At 33.8% G+C, this 19,533-nt stretch overlaps 1 protein-coding gene across 1 annotated transcript in view; it reads left to right on the top strand.

The window, feature by feature from the left end:
* The window catches only part of LOC132754337 (uncharacterized), a 33,592-nt gene that overhangs the window by 3,418 nt on the left and 10,641 nt on the right, over positions 1–19,533 (top strand). Inside the window, exons 4-11 of the mRNA XM_060744957.1 lie at positions 945–1,540; positions 6,101–6,379; positions 6,995–7,083; positions 8,805–8,875; positions 9,718–9,879; positions 12,925–13,127; positions 18,917–19,011; positions 19,353–19,478. Coding sequence (XP_060600940.1) covers positions 945–1,540; positions 6,101–6,379; positions 6,995–7,083; positions 8,805–8,875; positions 9,718–9,879; positions 12,925–13,127; positions 18,917–19,011; positions 19,353–19,478 — 1,621 coding nt within the window. The remainder of the gene's footprint in view (positions 1–944; positions 1,541–6,100; positions 6,380–6,994; positions 7,084–8,804; positions 8,876–9,717; positions 9,880–12,924; positions 13,128–18,916; positions 19,012–19,352; positions 19,479–19,533) is intronic.

The raw sequence follows: 19,533 nt of genomic DNA, 5'->3' as shown, positions 1-19,533 counted from the left end.
AACAACTCAGTTCCCACACTGGGACTCTTTTATCATCTTTATTGTAAATTCTAATCTCAAAACATTACACGTTATTTTACGAGTCAGCCGTCATCCTTTCCAACCCACTGAGGAAATTAATTGACGTAAGTCTTTGACTTATTTTCAAATACTCAAATACTCCTCCGAATTTGAATAAGTTATTAATTTTTAGCATTGTTTACCACTAAATCTATATATTCAGTCTTTTATACAATGTCTTTCTGGATGAAATGTTTATCTATGATTTTTAAATTCTGGAAATAAATATTGTTTAAACTAAGATCTTGGCTACAAATGCTGCCAAAAGACAACGCATTGCAAAAATGAGTGTAGAGAAGGTTTTGTAATTTTCCTTACAAGTAAGGGTACAAGTTGCTGTTTCGTAAGGCAAATCTGTTAAATGTGAGGTTCTTCGAAAACTAAACAAACACGTTGACAACGGAGACTCGAAACAGGTTTGGTCAATGTCGGATTGTTGCATGTCAACGCGTCATCGCACAAGGCGTCTTTATATTGCAAGACTTTCTGAAACAAAAAAAAAGTCGTTGTACTCTTTCATACTTTGTATTCACCTGACTTGCACCTTAATTGTGACTTCTTTTTGTTTTCAAAACTATAACGATATATTTCAGGTCGACAATGTGTTCAATTTGTTAAGCGCAAATACGCTAAGTTTTTTTGCAATGTTCCGGTGTCTTCATAGTATACCTAAATAAGACTACGAAAGTGCCTTCAAATATTGAATTTGGTGAATGAAAGTTTGTATATCTATTAGAGGGGTATACTTTCAGGGAACAGAATGAAAAATTAAGTGAAACCTATGAAGAATCAAATTTTACGTGATTAGATAGACTCATATTTGAACACTCCTCGTAGTTTCCCATTACTAAATTAAAGTGATTATCAAATGAATATTCTTTCAGAATGCCACCATTACTTCCCAGGCTTCCAGAAAGAAGTAAATTTCAGCCAACGTTTCATATGATAATGAAGCCAAACCGTGGTGATAAAACGTTACAATATTTTCCATGTAATGAAATACGAAATACATGTTATATGTTGCCGAATGCTCCTCAATGTACGGTATTACCATTAGCTAACGAAGAAGCGCGGAATACTGTAGATTTAGATACAAGAGAATTTAGTAATACTGCGTATCCTGCAACTGAAGAAAATAATAATACAACAAATGGTCCAGTCATAGAGGAAATTGGAGAGCAAGATATGGATCTCTCTTCCCTGACTAGTTCTTCAGGTTCTCCAGGGCCGTTGTCTGACAGATGCTCAGTATTATCATCTGGAGAATTAATTTTAAAACGGAAAAAAATGCAGGTTAAAAGACATATAATGATTTACGGAAATGAAGAAATACCAAACAAAGTTAGGAAAATGGACGCTTCAATTGTTCCATTGGAAAATACAAGACGACCAAGAAAATTTAGTAATACTGTATATTCTGCCACTGAAAAAATTAATAATACAACACATGGTCCAGTCATAGAGGAAATTGGAGAGCACGGTAAGGATCTGTCTTCCCTGACCCCTATTGATTTTGAGGTCACTGGTTATTGATTATTAAGACAAACATAGGTCACTGGGTCAAATGTCAAGGTCACAGGGGCCTTGATTGAAAAAGGCTTGTCCGCCAAATAACTTAAGATTCCTTTGACCTACAGTCTTCATATATGGCATGGAGGTTAGTCATGGTAAGTAAATGACCCCTATTGATTTTGAGGTCACTGGGTCAAAGGTCAAGGTCACAGGGGCTTGGACTGAAAAAAGCTTATCCGCCCAATAACTTAAGATTCCTTTGACCCATAGTCTTTATATTTGGCATGGAGGCTAGTCATGATGAGTAGATAATCCTTTTTGATTTTAAAGTCACTGGGTCAAAGGTCAATGTCACAGGGGCCTTGACTTCAAACAGCTTGGCCGCCAAATAACTTAAGATTTCTTTGACCCACAATTTCCATATTTGGTATTTAGATTGATCATAAATAGTAGATGATCCCTATTGATTTTAAGGTCACTGGGTCAAAGGTCAAGGTCACAGGGACCTTGACTGAAAAAAGCTTGTCCGCCCAATAACTTAAGATTCCTATGACCCACAGTCTTCATATTAGGCATGGAGGTTAGCCATGATTAATAAATGACCTCTATTGATTTTGAGGTCACCGGGTCAAAAGTCAAGGTCACAGGGGCCTTGATTGAAAAAGGCTTGTCCGCCCAATAACTTAAGATTCATTTGACACACAGTCTTCATATTTGGCATGGAGGTTAGCCATGATAGATAGATGACCCCTTTTGATTTTGAGGTCACCGGGTCAAAGGTCAACGTCACCGGGGCCTTTACTAAAAAAACTTGTCTCCCAATAACTTAAGATTCCTTTGACCAGAAGTCTTCATATTTTATTTGGAGGTTAGTCTTGATTGGTAGATGACCCCTATTGATTTTGAGGTCACTGGGTCAAAGGTCACAGGGATTTAGAATTCAAAAGTTTGTCGGCCCAATCATTTAAGAAACCTTTGACCCACAGTCATCATTTCTGGCATGGAGGTTGAGCATGACCATTAGGTGACCCCTATTGATTTTGAAGTCACTGGGTCAAAGGTCAAAGTCACAGGGGCCTTGACTAAAAATGCCTGTCCGCTCAATTGCTTAAAAATGCTTAGGTCCAGAGTCTTGAAGACATATTTGGTATCGAGGTTGTTTATGACTAGTAGATGACCCCTTTGATTTAAGGTGACTGTCAAAGGTCAAGGTCACAGGGATTTTACTATAATAAGCTTGTCTGCTCAAATGCTTAAGAATGCCTGTCTGCAGTGCATTGATTTTGACATTTTCACATTTGAAGCATGTAGAATACATAACTTAGCAATGCACTGGCTAAGTTACCTCAGATTTGGCAGGGAGTTTGTCCTTGAGCTGTAAATGGCCACTGTTAATTCTGTCAAAGTGGTATGCATGGGTATTCACGCTATGACAGTGGCAGTTCTAGTTTTTACACTGATTTTAATACCTACCCATTTTCTACATCAAAATCAAAAGCTATTAGAAAGGAAAAATTGATTTTGAAGTCACTGGGTCAAAGGTCAAGGTCACAGGGGCCTTAACTTTCTGTTTGGCGTGGAATGAATGGGTCCGAAGCTACGGTGAAAAATCTTTTGTTGAGTCTGAAGAAAGTTCCCCATGCTGTCAACATCAATTGGGAAGGTCTTGAAAGTAAATATCATTTTATCTTTAATCCCGAGAGATATAGATTTGATCGTTTTTCTGTTTGTTTGTGTAAAGTGCTAAATGGAAGAAAATAACCAAAAGTAAAATTTCCCCTTATTCAGTTTAGGTCACTTGTCTATCCAATTTCCCCAAGTCCACTTTATAAATGCTATACCCCTTGCTGGATTTTCTTCAAAATTGGCTCAAAACTTTCATCTCAACAAGGAAATGTGCAGAACCTGAGCTGCCGCTGTGACAGCTCAAGGTCAAGGAGGTCTCACTGTAAGGTCAAATAAGATTTCATGTCCACTGTATAAATGCTTTACCCATTGAAGATTTTTCTTCAAATTAGGCTTAAATACTGCAACAAGTCAATGTGAAAAACTCGTGTCACTGCTGTACAAACTCAAAGTCAAGGTCACACCTGGAACGTAAAATGCCTATTAATTATGTGAATGTAGATCAAAAGCAATTGGTGTGACTTTTAAGGTCAAGGTTACTGTTAAGGTCAATTTCAGACAATTTCATGCCAACTATTTTAACAATTAACCTCTTGTAGGATTTTTAAATTTTCACCTCAATAGGTCAATGAGCAGGACCTATGCAACCTCAAGGTCATCCTACTTGAAGGTCAAATGTCAGATAATTTTTGTGTTAACTCTATAATTATATCCTATACCTCTTGAAGGACTTCTTTTAACATGGCTAACATGTTCACTCTAACAAGACTATGTGCAAAACCTACATTTAAGCTGCACTTGTGTAGGATCAAGATTAATGTCACCATTGAAGGTCAAATGTCATCTATCAATCCTTAACCTCTTAAGGATAGATAAGGTCCCCCTCAACTGTTTGGTAAAATGTAAGACACTTTTATATCAGCAGGATAAATTTTATACTCTGAAGGATTTTCTTAAGACTAAGCTGCAATGTTCACATTGAAAAATAATGATCAATAAATCAACTTGTATACATAAAATCATATGTTATAGAGATGGTGGAGTATATGTCACTGCTACTGATGGTCTAGTTTAAACATAGAATTCATAAAATAATGTTTGTTGATGTATTTAATAGAGTTATACTGTATTATTAAAGTACTTATTTTAAAAGTGGTTTAGTTTTGGCAATATATATGGTGGGGGTCGATTTCAGCCATTCAACATATTGCTAATTATAAACTTCACTGTTTATAAACACAGCCATTTTGTTTCAACATATAGACAACTTGTGACTTATATAGGCAACTCTTACATCATTCTTGTTACGCTAATCTTCCTTGATTTCCATTGTGACATTCATTATCATTAAGGAAGAAATATATACATGTTAAATAAAAGGAATATATTTCTTTCGTTCAACATTATTGCACATTTTGAAATTTTAGTGATAGTAACACATTAATTTTTTGTGTCACCTTGAAAAGGCGACATATAGGGGTTACTTTTGTCGGCGGCCTCGGTTTCGGCGTCGTTGTCGGCGTCCCATAAAGCTTGTCCGGAGCATAACTCAGTCACTATAAGTCTGATTGACTTCAAACTTGGTATGCATGATTCTTTTAATAACCCGAAGTGCAGTGCACAAGGACCGGTACTCTGCAGTTTTTAAATTTTGAGTTATTGCCCTTTGTTAATTTTCATACTTTATTTTTGTCCGGACCATTTCTCTTCAACTAAAAAAGCTATGGACTTGAAACTTTATAGAATGATAGATCTCATTAAGAAGAGGTGCAGTGCATAAGAACCGGTACTCTGCACTTCCTAATTTTTTAGTTATTGCCCTTTGTTAATTTTCATACTTTATTTTTGTCCGGGCCATTTCTCCTTATGTATAAAAGCCATGGACTTGAAACTTCATAGGATGATAGATCTCATTAAGAAGAAGTGCAGTGCACAATAACAGGTACTCTGCATTTCTTATTTTTTTGAGATATTGCCCTTTGTTAATTTTCGTACTTTAATTTTGTCCTGGTCATTTCTCTTCAACTAAAAAAGCTATGGACTTGAAACTTCATAGGATGATAGATCTTATTACGAAGACATGCAGTGCACAAGAATCGGTACTCTGCATTTCTTATTTTTTGAGTTTTGACCCTATGTTAATTTTCATACTTAATTTTTGCCCGGGCCATTCTCCGAAAGTATAAAAGCTATGGACTTGAAACTTCATAGGATGATATATCTCATTAAGAAGAAGTGCAGTGCATAAGAACTTTTCTTATTTTTTGAGTTATTACCCTTTGTTGATTTTCTTACTTTATTTTTGTCCTAGTCATTTCTCCTCAAGTATGAAAGCTATAGACATGAAACTTCATAGGATGATAGATCTCATTTAGATAAAGTGCAGTGTTCAAGAACCAGTACTCTGCACTTCTTATTTGTGAGTTATTACCCTTTATTAATTTTCATACTTTATTTTTATCTAGGCTTATTCTCATAAATTATAAAAGATATGGACTTGAAACTTCATAAATTGATAGATCTTATTGATAAGAAGTGCGGTGCACAGAAACTGCTGCTCTGCACTTATTTTTTTTTGAGTTATTGCCCTTTGTTAGTTTTCATATTTCATTTTTGTCCTGGCCATTTCTCCTAAACTATATTGTTCACAAGGCGACACATCCGACTCGCGGAGTTCTAGTTTTATTACATGTAAGTTTCATGAAATGTATTAAATAGCTTTAATTGTCATACCGGTAACATGATATTAATTATAATGGACAGATTTGATTTATTCTGAATTTCAATTTAATTATAAGTATCCAAATTTCTGAATTATCTTTTTCATTATATCCCATATTAAGAGCCCCAATGATTGATCTAAATAAGATTTTCAATTATTGTATTTTCAATAATAACACAGGAGAAATTGAAAGTTGTCTGCAGACTATGCAAGGTGTGCAGGAAAACTATGGAAGTCTAAATAAAGGTCAGTTTAGAGCAGTGGGCATTAAGTCAAGTGCAAATGAAAGGCAAATGGGCTCTCTGACTGAACGCAAGAAATTAAAAGCATATATTCCTCCTAAAAATACATGTATTTTTGATGGCCGTTTGATCAAACTTGAACAAGCAGACATTGATGACTTGAGGGAGAACAACACCATTCCTATTGGGCAAGGTTCATTTGGAAAAGTTTTTAAAAGTACGTAAACTATATTGCATATTAATTGTATGTATAAATTACATCGAACTGTAACTCTCTTGTTTGAATTGAAAAGTTTTTTGTCTCGAAATTTTAGCGCTCACAAGTTTGTCAAAATAGAATCATTGATGTAGATCAATTTTCATTGGCAATTTGTTTATCCTGTAAGTTGTAATTGAGGTTGTATACCACACTTGAGTGAAATTATATATATGTTCAAACATAGAAGAATATGTAAAATATGTACTGCAAATATTTGTACAATATATTATATGTAATCATTAAAATATATGCATTCATTTCTTATTGAAATATTTGACTAAGTCTTTATAGAACAATGTAGAAAATAGATTTTTATTGCATCCCTTTATTTACATGTTAAATTCGGTAATATCTTTAAAAATAATGCTTTTCGGAACTTACAAAATCGATAAATCTTAATTTGAGCATCATGTTTTATGATATAAAACTGTATAAAAAAGTGTGTTACAGGATCTTTAAATATATCTTATAATCTACATATCAGTCAAGCATTGGTGATTTCAGTTGGGCACTAATTACATAGCCCTCTTTTGTTAAACATTTACAGACAACAGATTATCCTTTAAATTTCAGGTGAGAACCCTTCGGAGGGTTTTGGAATGCATATTGTTATTAAAAAGATACCTTTAGGTGGAGAAGGAAAAAACCAATCAATAATTAGAGTGAGGCTTTATTTTAATATTTAGTACATTTGTTTAAAAGTATGATTAACATTTTCAAAAGCAGGAAGTTTTGCTGCTTTTTAGCTCACCTGTCACAAAGTGACAGGGTGAGCTTTTGTGATCGCTTTTCGTCCAGCGTCCTCCCATCGTCCGTAAACTTTTACTTTAAATGACATCTCCTCATAAACCATTAAGCCAATTTCATCCAAACTTCACAGGAATGTTCCTTTGTTGGTCACCTTTGAAAATTGTTTAAAGAATTTAATTCCATGCAGAACTCTGGTTGCCATGGCAACCAAAAGAAAAAACTTTAAATATCTTTTTCTAAAAAACCCAAAGAGCTAGAGCTTAGATATTTGACATGAAACATCTTCTAGTAAGTGTCTACCAAGTTTGTTCAAATAAAAGCTCTTTTGGTCAAAATTGGCCCCGCCCCAGGGGGTCATTGATTTTCCCTATATGCATATAGTAAAAAATTAAAAAAATCTTCTTTTAAAGAACCCAAAGAGCTAGAGCTAAGATATTTAGCATGAAACATCTTTAAATGGGTGTCTACCAAGTTTGTTCAAATAAAAGCCCTGGGGTCAAAATTGGCCCCGGCCCAGGGGGTTATTGATTTCCCCTATATGCATATAGTAGAAAACTAGAAAAATGTTCTTTTAAAGAACCCAAAGAGTTAGAGCTAAGATATTAAGCATGAAACATGTTCTAATGGATGTCTGCCAAGTTTGTTCAAATAAGAGCCCTGGGGTCAAAATTGGCCCCGTTTACCAAGTTTGTTCAAATAAAAGCCCTGGGGTCAAAATTGGCCCCGCCCCAGGGGGGTATTTTTTTCGCTATATGCATATAGTAAAAAATTAAAAAATCTTCTTTTAAAGAACCCAAGTAGCTAAAGCTAAGATATTTAGCATGAAGCATGTTCTAATGAATGTCTACCAAGTTTGTTCAAAAAAAGAGCTATGGGGTCAAAATTGGGGGGCATTGATTTTCCTAATATGTGTATAGCAAAAACTTTAAAAATCTTCTTTGAGAAAAAAAAACAAATAGCTAGAGTTTAGATACTAAGCATGAAACATCTTCTAGAAAGTGTCTACAAAGATTGTTCAAATAAAAGCCCTGGGGTCAAAACTGGCCCTTCCCCAGGTGTGTCATTGTTTTTAACTATAGGTGTAAAGAAAAAACTTATAAAATCTTCTTTTAAAAAACCCAACGAGCAAGACCTTAGATGTTTAGCATGAAACATCTTTTAATGGGTGTCTACCAAGTTTGTTTAAATAAAAGCACGGGAGTTTAAACTGGACCCGCCCTGGGGGCCTTTAAAAAGGTGAGCGACTTCAGGGCCATTATGGCCCTCTTGTTACTAGATATTTCGAATATTGTTAACGCTCATCTTAGTTTTTTAACTGTTTATTTAAACAGTTACATGTAGTTACAACATTTGTCAAGATTGATAAATATTAAGGAAAAAGATTAAGCTATCATGGTAATTTGCCTCGAGTTGTACTCTGGGATGACTCAAAACAAGAAGCCTTCACTGTATTTGTTTGAATCTTATTGACTGTTAAGTGATGGCTTAGCTTATTAAAGCCAGTAAATCTTTGTACAGGTGAAGTCGACACATACAACTTGATCTGCCATGAATGTTTATGAATATGAATGGGCTTTTAATGTCAGTAACACAATAATTGAGACATTAAACTTACTTTATATTTTATTTCCAGGAAATGATGGCATCCAGAATAATGCATCCATTTATTCTTCCACTGTTGGCTGTTGTTGATCGTCCAGAAGGGTAGACACTTCTTTTAATACTATCGTTAAATAACGCAACAATTATCTTATAGATGTATTTCATTTTTTAAAAGCACATTGTGCCTCAGAAACAAATAAATATTTACTTCTTTAGAAAGGGTAAACATAAAACTAATGTTTAAATGATAGTTTACAAAAATGTTGGATATTAAAATATTACCTGAGCAATTAGCGATAAATATGAATTAATTTGTCATAAAATTAGCAAAATGAAACCAAAGTAGTATTTTGACTTCCATACAAAACACTAACAACTTATTGCCAAAAAGCAATAGATAAAAAATATGGTTCTGGTAACTGGCCGCGCCGAAAAAGTTGGCACTTTTTTTAACAACATTTCTCAAACAAAAACAAGTGTTGGGGGCCTAAATAAGGCATTTTTTTCACCATTTGAGACAACAAAAAGGGGGGGGTCAAAAAGGTATTAACAGCGTGTATATCGCGTAATGGGTTAATAGCTTAACACATTTTAATATTTGGTACTCAATGTCATTTCCTAGAAAACCTCTACAAATATTTTATTAAATATACAATTCAGGTAAAGAATTACACACCCTTATTACTTACTTCTGTATTGAATTGTGACATTTTCAGTTGAGTGATACAGAACCACAATGGCCCTCTTGTCATGTACTGTAAATCTTGCAATATGCTTTATACTATTGTTCTAAAGCATCATTTATATTTTATAAATTATAATTGTATTTAGAGGCCTTTGGTAGTAGTTCCCTGATTTCAATTCTCTCAGACAAACAGACACATATGGGAACATTATTTGGTTTGAACAATTTCTTTTGAAGCTTGATTTTTAATATTTTTAAGGAAACCAGAAGTATGGTTTGTTTCTCCACGAGGCAATAAAGGGGACCTTCATGGTGTCATTCAATGCAACAGTGAAGATCTTAACATGGAGAAAAGAACAAAAATTCTACTTCATATAGCATTAGCAATCCAGTACATTCATACTGAAGTATCAAAAGTCAGGTAATGTGTAAAATATATTTAAGATTAATAAAATCCAATGTGCAATGGAAATGTAATACAAATTCACACATCAGTGTAAATATATATATTTTTACCAATTAAAATTTTTCATTCCATGTTAGTTTGAAAGAGCTGTATAAGATTTAGTTCCTCTAGGAACTTATATATGCATGGGGGCTTTTTGGTTACCTTATGGTTTGTTAGTTATTTTGTACAACTATTGTATTTTTATTATAAATTGTATTGTAAGCAAATTTTAAAAATAGATATACTTTTGTAATCACTTAATGAAGTTGATTTTTTATGCCTCACTTCGAAGAAGAGGGGGTATATTGTTTTGCTAATGTCGGTAGGTTGGTCGGTCTGTCCGTCAGTACACCACATGGTTTCCTCTGATATCTTAAAAACTATTTATCATTAAGTCTTCAATTTCACAACTAGTAAATGACCCCTATTGATTTTGGGGTCACTAGGTCAAAGGTCAAGGTCACAGGGGCCTTTAATGTCAAAATAGTTTCCACTGATTATCTTGAAAACTAGACATCATAAAGTCTTCATATTTCACACAGTGATTGATCATAACCAGAAAATCATTCCTATTGTTTTTGGAGTCACTAGGTCAAAGGTCAAGGTCACAGGAGCCTTTAATGTAAAAATGGTTTCCACTGATTATCTTGAAAACTAGACATCGTAAAGTCTTCATATTTCACACAGTAATTAGTCATAATTAGTAGATGGCCCCTATTGATTTTGGGGTCACTAGATCAAAGGTCAAGGTCACAGGGGCCTTTAATGTCAAAATGGTTTCTGCTGATTATCTTGAAAACTTTTCATCATAAAGTCTTCATATTTCACACAGTGATTGGTCATAACTAAATGGCCCCTATTTATTTTTGGGGTTACTAGATCAAAGGTCAAGGTTGCAGGGCCTTAAATATCAAAATGGTTTCCGCTCGTTATCTTGGTTTTTATTTATCACAATGTCTTCATATTTTGCATACCAATTGGTCATAACTAGTAGATGACCCAAATGATTTTTGGGTCAAAGGTCAAAGTCACATGGGGCGTAAATGTTAGAATGGTTTTTGCTAATTATCTTGGTTGCTATTTAGCACAAAGTCTTCATATTTCAGATATTGATTGGTCATAACTAGTAGATGGCCCCTTTAGATTTTGGGATCACTAGGTCCAAGGTCAAGGTCACAGGGGCCTCAAATATTAGAATGTTTTCCGCTCATTATATTGACTACTACTTATTACAAAGTCTTCATATTTCACATATTAATTGGTCATAACCAGTAGATGACCCCTTTTGACTTTGGGGTCACTAGGTCAAAGGTCAAGGTCATAGTGGCCTTGAATGGTAGTATTGTTTCAGCTCATTATCTTGAAAGCTTGTTATGACAAAATTATTATATTTCACATAGTGATTGGTCATAACTTGTAGATAAATCCTATTGATCTTGGGGTCATTAGGTCAAAGGTCAAGGTCACAGGGGCCTTAAACGTCAGAATAGTTTCAGCTTAATATAATCTTGAAAACTATTTATCTCAAATTAGTAAGGACAACACAGGTATTCTTCAAACTACAAATTTTGAGGAACCCTCCTCACCGTCTTGTACAGTAATGGTTTGCCAAGATGAGCATGGTATGTTTTGTGAAACAAACAAACTCATTATAAACATTGGACAGATTAATGGGTTATTAAACAAAGCATAATTAACTTGTGATCCTTTTTATTCAAACACTATACATGATATACTTAATGATAAGCTCGTTGAAACAGTGCCAAAACTATATCTATTATTAGCAACAATACTTCTATTTATAGTAACAAAACACAAAAAAGTATCCCTAAATAACAGTACTTCAGTAGTTAGATTTTGATATTTTTTAAGCCTGATGAAGAGTATTGTATTACTCGAAACTAGTAGCCAATAAAAACTTTTTAAAAATGACCCGGTGTTGTACGTGTGTTCCTCACCTACTTTATTCATTATTTATCACAAAGTTTTCATATTTCACAAACTGATGGTCATAACTAGTAGGTGACCCTTATTGATTTTGGGGTCACTAGGTAAAAGGTTATGGTCACAGGGGCCTTGAATGTAAGTTTGTTTTCTGCTCATTATCTTTATTATTTATCACAAAGGCTTCATATTTCACATAGTGAATGGTCTTAACTATTAGATGACCCCTATTGATTTTTTGGTCACTACTTCAAAGCTCAAGGTCACTGGGATCTTTAATGTCAGAATGGTTTCTGCTTATTATCTTGAAAAAATTTATCACAAAGTCTTCATATTTAAAATATTGATTGGTCATTACTATTAGATGACTCTTATTGATTTTGCTGTAACTTGGTTAAAGGTCAAGGTCACAGGTGTCTTTTTAATGTCAGAATGGTTTACACTCATTATCTTGAAAACAATTTATCACAAAGTTTTCATATTTCACATATTGATTGGTCATAACTATTAGATAACCCCTCTTGATTTTTGGGTAACTAGGTTAAAATTCAAGGTCATAGGTACCTTAAATGTCAGAATGATTTCTGCTCATTATCATGAAAACTATTTATCACAAAGTTCATATTTCACATATTGAATAGCCATATGTAGTAGATGACCCTTATTGATTTTTAGATCACTAGTTCAAAGGTCAAGGTCACAGGGGCCTTAAATGTAAATATGGTTTCTGCTTATTACCTTGAAAACTTGTTTATCACAAAGTCTTTATATTTAACATATTTATTAGTCATAATGGGGTTACTAGATCAAAGGTCAAGCTCTTTATATTTCACATATTGATTGGTTATAACTAGTAGGTCATTATTTATCTTTTTTCATAACTGAACACTTCCATGTACCCAGTTATGGCAAGTTTTTTTTTATCAAAATTACCAATAATGTGAGTCAAAGGCTAGAAAGGGGGGGGGGGCATATGTGTTGTTTGACATTTCTTGTTTAAAACAGCTTGAAATTGATTTATGTTGTAACATACAATTCACACTCGGACGTTTTGGATGATACCTATCTTTTCAGGGAAGCTGTTCTACATAAAGATATAGCATCTAGAAATATTGTACTAGATGACAATTACAATGCTAGACTTATTGACTTTGGACTGGCAAGGGAAACAAGCGATACAACATCAAAGGCTAGTGGAAGAGACTTTTATGCTCATCCTGAAATTGGAAAAGGGGGCCATGCCAAAGAGGCATGGGATTATTTTGCCTTTGGAGTCAGTGAGTAAAACTATCTAATGTATCATTAAATTTTAATGGAAGGTTTTGTTTTCAAATATTTTAAGATTTGCATAGGTCATTAGGTCAGATTAAACTGTAATTAAAAATTAGAAAATCAGTGTTTTAGGTGAGTTTTAATTAATAGGTGTAACTTAATTTTTTAATATTTCAATATACAACTACATGTATTTATCATTTGGGCAATTGAAAAACATTCTATGTAAAGTCTCAAAACATAGGAGATCAAAGATTGGACTTGTGTCTATTGAAAAAGGTATATTTCAATAAATATTTATGCTTAAATTAATTTACGATGGTTAGGAAACTACCCGCCTATATGACTGAAATACTGTTGGAAAAAGGCGTAAAATGAAACAAACAAACAAACAAACAAACAAACAAACAATTTACAATGAATGTTTTGTAAAGATGTGTTTAAAGAACATAGTACTAAAAGAGTATTCCATGTACTTCAAGTGGGAGCATTTTCCATTTTTATAAAGCAAATAAGAAAAACTGACTTTTGAATAAAAATAATGTAACCAATCTCAAAAATGTGTAAACAATACTTTGTTTATGCTTTGGTATATGTTAAACAATTTTGAAGAAGGTTTTCAATAGGTTGTGGGTAAAGTCCGAGTGGGAGCATTCAAAGATAAAATCTATCCTGTTTTGAGGCCTAAACCAGGCAATAATTCTATAAACTTTTCTCACAATATGCTCAAGGACTGTATTCATTATTTGGTGCGCTACACTATATTTTCATACTCTAACATTTTTTTACAATAAAACTGTACTTTACTTTTGAGTCGATGGTATTTCTACAAAAAATGGTTCTAGTGGGACCATTCAGCAGGTGGGTGATGACGTGGTATCCTGCTATTGAATCAAATAGGTTACCACTATTGATATTAATACAGAATAAGGGCCTGACTGTTGACATGTCCGGGTTAGTACTTTCAGTGCCCAAAAGGGCGGTTTGACCCTCCTTAAGCAAAGACTACCAACCTACCCAATCTATCAATTAATGCATCAAGTTAGTTCAATAGGAAGGGCGGGGTAATGGACTGTTAGTCGGGCATTGTCCATCCCCTTTGATATGTACAGAAGTTTCACTTCCTGGCAAAATTGATCCGCAGTGAAAACTAGCAACACCACCACCGCAAGTTATCAAAACTTTAGACATGAAGAAAGATGTCTTTAATACCGACAGTTGTTGTAATGTGTATGGTTGATTTACACTGCTTTCTCTGTTTGGCTTTATAGTGGGCAGTCTTTTTTATACCCCCAAAAACGAAGTTTGGGGGGGGGTATATAGGAGTCACTCGGTGGTCGGTCGGTCGGTCGGTTGGTCGGGCGGTCGGTCGGTCCAGACGTCCATTGCATTTTCCTTGTCCGGAGCATAACTTGAAAACTAATGATTGGAATTCAATATAACTACACACAATGATCAAGCACATTGAGAGGAAGTGCAGTGCACAAGAACCATAACTCTATCTTGACTAATTACAGAGTTATTGCCCTTTGTTACTTTTCCTTGTCCGGGGCATAACTTGAAAACTACTGGTTGTAATTCAAAACAACTTCATACAATTGTCAAACACAATAAGGGGAAGTGCAGTGCACAAGAACCATAACTCTATCTAAATTAATTACAGAGTTATTGCCCTTTGTTACTTTTCCATTCCTTTCTTTTGTCCGGACCATAACTTGAAGACTAATGGTTGGAATTCAATATCACTACATACAATGGTCAAGCACATTGAGAGGAAGTGCAGTGCACAAGAACCATAACACTATCTTGACTAATTACAGAGTTATTGCCCTTTGTTTATTTTCCTTGTCCGGGCATAACTTGAAAATTACAAGATGGAATTCAAAACAACTTCATACAATTGTCAAACACAATAAGGGGAAGTGCAGTGCACAAGAACCATAACTCTATCTAAAGTAATTACAGAGTTATTGCCCTTTATTACTTTTCCATTGCTTTCTTTTGTCCGGAGCATAACTTGAAGACTAATTGTAGGAATTCATTATAACTTAATACAATGGTCAAGCACAATAAGAGGAAGTGCAGTGCACAAGAACCATAACTCTATCTAAAGTAATTACAGAGTTATTGCCCTTTGTTGCTTTTCTGTGTCCGGGGGATAACTTGAAAACTACTGGTTGGAATTTAAAACAACTTCATACAATTGTCAAACACAACAAGGGGAAGTGAAGTGCACAAGAACCATAACTCTATCTAAAGTAATTACAGAGTAATTGCCCTTTGTTACTTTTCTTGTCCGGGGCATAACTTGAAAACTACTGGATGGAATTCAAAACAACTTCATACAATTGTCAAACACAATAAGGGAAAGTGCAGTGCACAAGAACCATAACTCTATCTAAAGTAATTACAGAGTTTTTGCCCTTTGTTACTTTTCTATTACTTTCTTTTGTCCGGACCAAACTTGGAGACTAATTGATGGAATTCATTATAACTTAATACAATGGTCAAGCACATTGAGAGGAAGTGCAGTGCACAAGAACTATAACTCCATCTTGACTTATTACAGAGTTACTGCCTTTTGTTACTTTTCCTTGTCCAGAGCATAATTTGAAAACTACTGTTTGAAATTCAATACAACTTCATACAGTTGTCAAGGACATTAAAAGGAAGTGCAGTGCACAAGAGCCATAACTCCATTTTGACAAAATAAAGAGTTACTGCCCTTTGATACTTTTCCTTGTCCGGAGCATAACTTAAAACATACTGGTTGGAATTCAAAACAACTTCATACAATGGTCAAGCACAATAAGAGGAAGTGCAGTACACAAGAACTATAACTCCATCTTCAGTATTTATAGAGTTATTGCCCTTTGTTTCTTTTCCTTGTCTTTCTGGACTTATTACAGAGTAATTCAATAAATCTTCATCAATGGCCAACCACATTGAAAGGAAATGCAACATACAAGAACCACAACTATCTTTAATTGCCCACAACCATAACTCTATATTTCAATTCTTTTACAAGGTATTCTGTTACTAGTAACATCCTCATTTCTGAAGCAGTTTTGTGGGGGTATTAATCACATTTAGTGATAGTTCTAGTTTATTTCTATGTTAAAGCTTATATGCTTTGCATGACGCATTACCCTGTTCAGCTACAAAAGTTATATACTCCTGGGGTCAATATTGGCCCTGAACCAGGCGTCACAAAGATAGGAAAATATATTTTTATGAGTGTATCCTTATGCCCAGTAATTTGTTATTTGGCATGTATCACCTTATGCCCAGAAATTTGTTTTTTTGGCCATGAAAAATTCCCTAAGAAAAACCCTAGCTTTTTCATGATATTAAAAAATAGCACCTATTTCGTAGATGTGGAGGGGTAGGTATCACACAATTAAATGTAGACAAATTTAAAATATAACATGTCTTACAAGGCTTTTCCTACAACCTTCAACATGCAGAGCATGTATATTTAGCATGTACTTCACTCTGTTTGCTTTATAAAAGAAAAATTGTCTTTTTTGTACAAATAATGAACTGAAGATAGAATTCATAAATCTAAAGAGAGGTAATAAAAAAGAAAATTATAAGCATAGCATTTTGATTTTTGATTAATTTTTGGGCACATTGTTTTGTGCCTTTAAATCTGTGGTATAGTATTATTTGTAATGTATGTTTCTTTGAATTTTATCAGTTACAGATCACGCACACACACACACCCACGCACACTTAAGCATTTAGAGTACAAAATGTACCTTTAAGTATTCATGTGACAAGACCAAAGTTCTTTGGCGTGTATCAATATAGATCTTTAACTTCCTTTTATATTGATAATTAAAATAAAACATGTTCCAGACAAGCCTTATAAATAAGCGTAATAAATTTTTTAGATTGGAAATTTTTTTTTTTGATTACTTTAAATTTTGAATACTTAAAACAAATTTGCATTTATGCATATATATATATATATATATATATATATATATATATATATATATATATATATATATATATATAATATATATATATATATATATATATATATATATATATATATATATATATTTAAATTTAGTTGTTATATTCTTTTACATTACTTTAAAGCTGCACGCCTCCAGATGAGCAAAAATATTTCAATAAAATGAGACCTGAGAAAAATGTACTAAGATTTTAGGAAAAGTATAAAGATCCAAACTTCTGGGAATAATTTATATGTTATGTGCGATTAATGACCAATTTTCCAGTATTTATAACTATATTTCTACTGCGTTACTTACGCAGTAAGGGCTATTTATGCATATTTTGACCTCTTTATGGTAATTTACGTGGGTTTTAAGTGCCATTGATAATGTGTACATTGCATTCTTTTGGTAACTTTACAATATTATACTGTTAAATACATTTTCAAATTTTCATGGAAATAAGCGTAACCTTGACGTGTGCTGCTTTAAATAGTATAATATTTTGCATTTTTAGCTCACCTGAGCATGCTCAGGGTGAGCTTTTATGATCGATGATTGTCCGTCGTCCGTCGTCCGTTCACATTAAGTTGTTTACACTCTAGTGGTCACATTTTTGCATCAGTCATCATCAAACTTGGTCAAGATGCTTGTCTAGGTGAAAGCTCGGATGAGTTCGAACATGTGTCATCTCGGATGAAAAACTAGATCACGAGATCTAAAAATACAAAAACCACGTTAATATTCTAGAGGTCACAATTTTGCCTCAATCATCATCAAACTTGATCAGGATGTTTGTCTAGGTGATGGCTCGGATGAGTTCTAACATGGGTCATCTCGGATGAAAAAGTAGGTCACCGGAGCTAAAAATAGAAAAACCTTGTTAACACTCTAGCGGTCACATTTTTGCATCAATCATCATCAAACTGTATCAAAGTGCTTGTCTAGGTGATAGCTCGGATGAGTTTGAACATGGGTCATCTCGGATGAAAAACTAGGTCACAGGAGCTAAAAATAGAAAAACCTTGTTAACACTCTAGTGGTCACAATTTTGACTCAATTGTCATCACACTTGGTCAGGAAACTTGTCTAGGTCATTGCTGGGAATAAATCAAACATGGGTCATCTCGGATGAAAAACTAGGTCACAAGAGCTAAAAATAGAAAAATCTTGTTAACATTCTAGTGGCTACTGTTGTGATCCAAATATTCTGTTAATTGGTCTGAAAGTTTGTTTTGATGATTTCTAAGTCAAGTTCGAACATTGGTCATCTTGGATGAAAAACTAGGTCACACCGCCCAAATATGGAAAAACCTTGTTAACATTCGTGTGGTCACATTTTCGACTCAATTGTCATCAAACTTGGTCAGGATGCTTGTCTATGTAATTGCTTGGATGAGTTCGAAATCGCATGTGAAACTAGCTCACCAGAGCTAAAAATAGTAAAATCTTGTTAACACTCTAGGTACTACTGTTTTGATCCAAGTATCCTGGAAATTGGTCTGAAAGTTTGTTTTGATGATTTCTAGGTCAAGTTTGAATATGTGTCATCTGGGTAAAAAACAAGGTCGCACTGCTCAACTATGGATAATCCTTGATAACACTGTAGTGGTCACATTTTTGACTCACCTGTCATAAGACTTGGTCAGAATGCTTGTCTAGGTAATTGTTTGGATGAGTTTGATAAGTCAGGTGAGCGATCTAGGGCCATCATGGCCCTCTTGTTAAAATTATTACAATAACATTGTAAACAATACAGCTTCGAACTGATAATAAATATTGTTTGAATGAAACAAAATCATATCTCATTCTGGTATTTTCAATTGCAGTCATGAGAGAATTATTGACCAGTCTTGGACCTGATGGCGTTAGTAACAGATATTTGAAATATATGACAGAAGATGAAATTCAAAACTATGCTTATGTAAGATGTCTTTTATCTTATCAGAAATTACTGGAGGATATCATCCACGAGAAATAAAATGATACTTTATTAGTCATTTATTTCAAAAACAATAAGTTTCTATACACCAGTGAATGATTGTGTTTTATTTTGTTGGGTTTTTTTTATTTGCTTTTTGTATAAATGAAATGGTGTCTTGTTCTATAATCCTAATAATGTACAGACAAGAATGCTCTAAATACAACGGCAACATCAGTATCACTATTTACAGTATATATATTTTTTATATATTTTATATTTTATTTATTTATTAATTATGAAAAATTTCTAGCTAAAAATGTTATTTCTGATGTTTCCTACAGGTAAAGATATGGGAGCCAAAGCCAAGTGATATAGTTGAAAAGTTGGTTCGAATTTCAAGCAGTTTATTACAACAAAATAATTGGACAGTTTCAAATTTCAAAGAAAATGTTGTAGAAGAGTTACAAGTATGTATTGTTATCAACTTTAAAATTGATAAACTTCTCGACTTTTTTGTTTCTG

This window comes from Ruditapes philippinarum, unplaced genomic scaffold, assembly GCF_026571515.1.
Source record: "Ruditapes philippinarum isolate M1 unplaced genomic scaffold, ASM2657151v2 ctg5107_1_1_1_1, whole genome shotgun sequence".
NCBI classification, from domain to species: Eukaryota; Metazoa; Mollusca; class Bivalvia; order Venerida; family Veneridae; genus Ruditapes; species Ruditapes philippinarum.
Note: the sequence above shows the minus strand (reverse complement) of the source record. Positions and strands in the feature narration are given on the sequence as shown.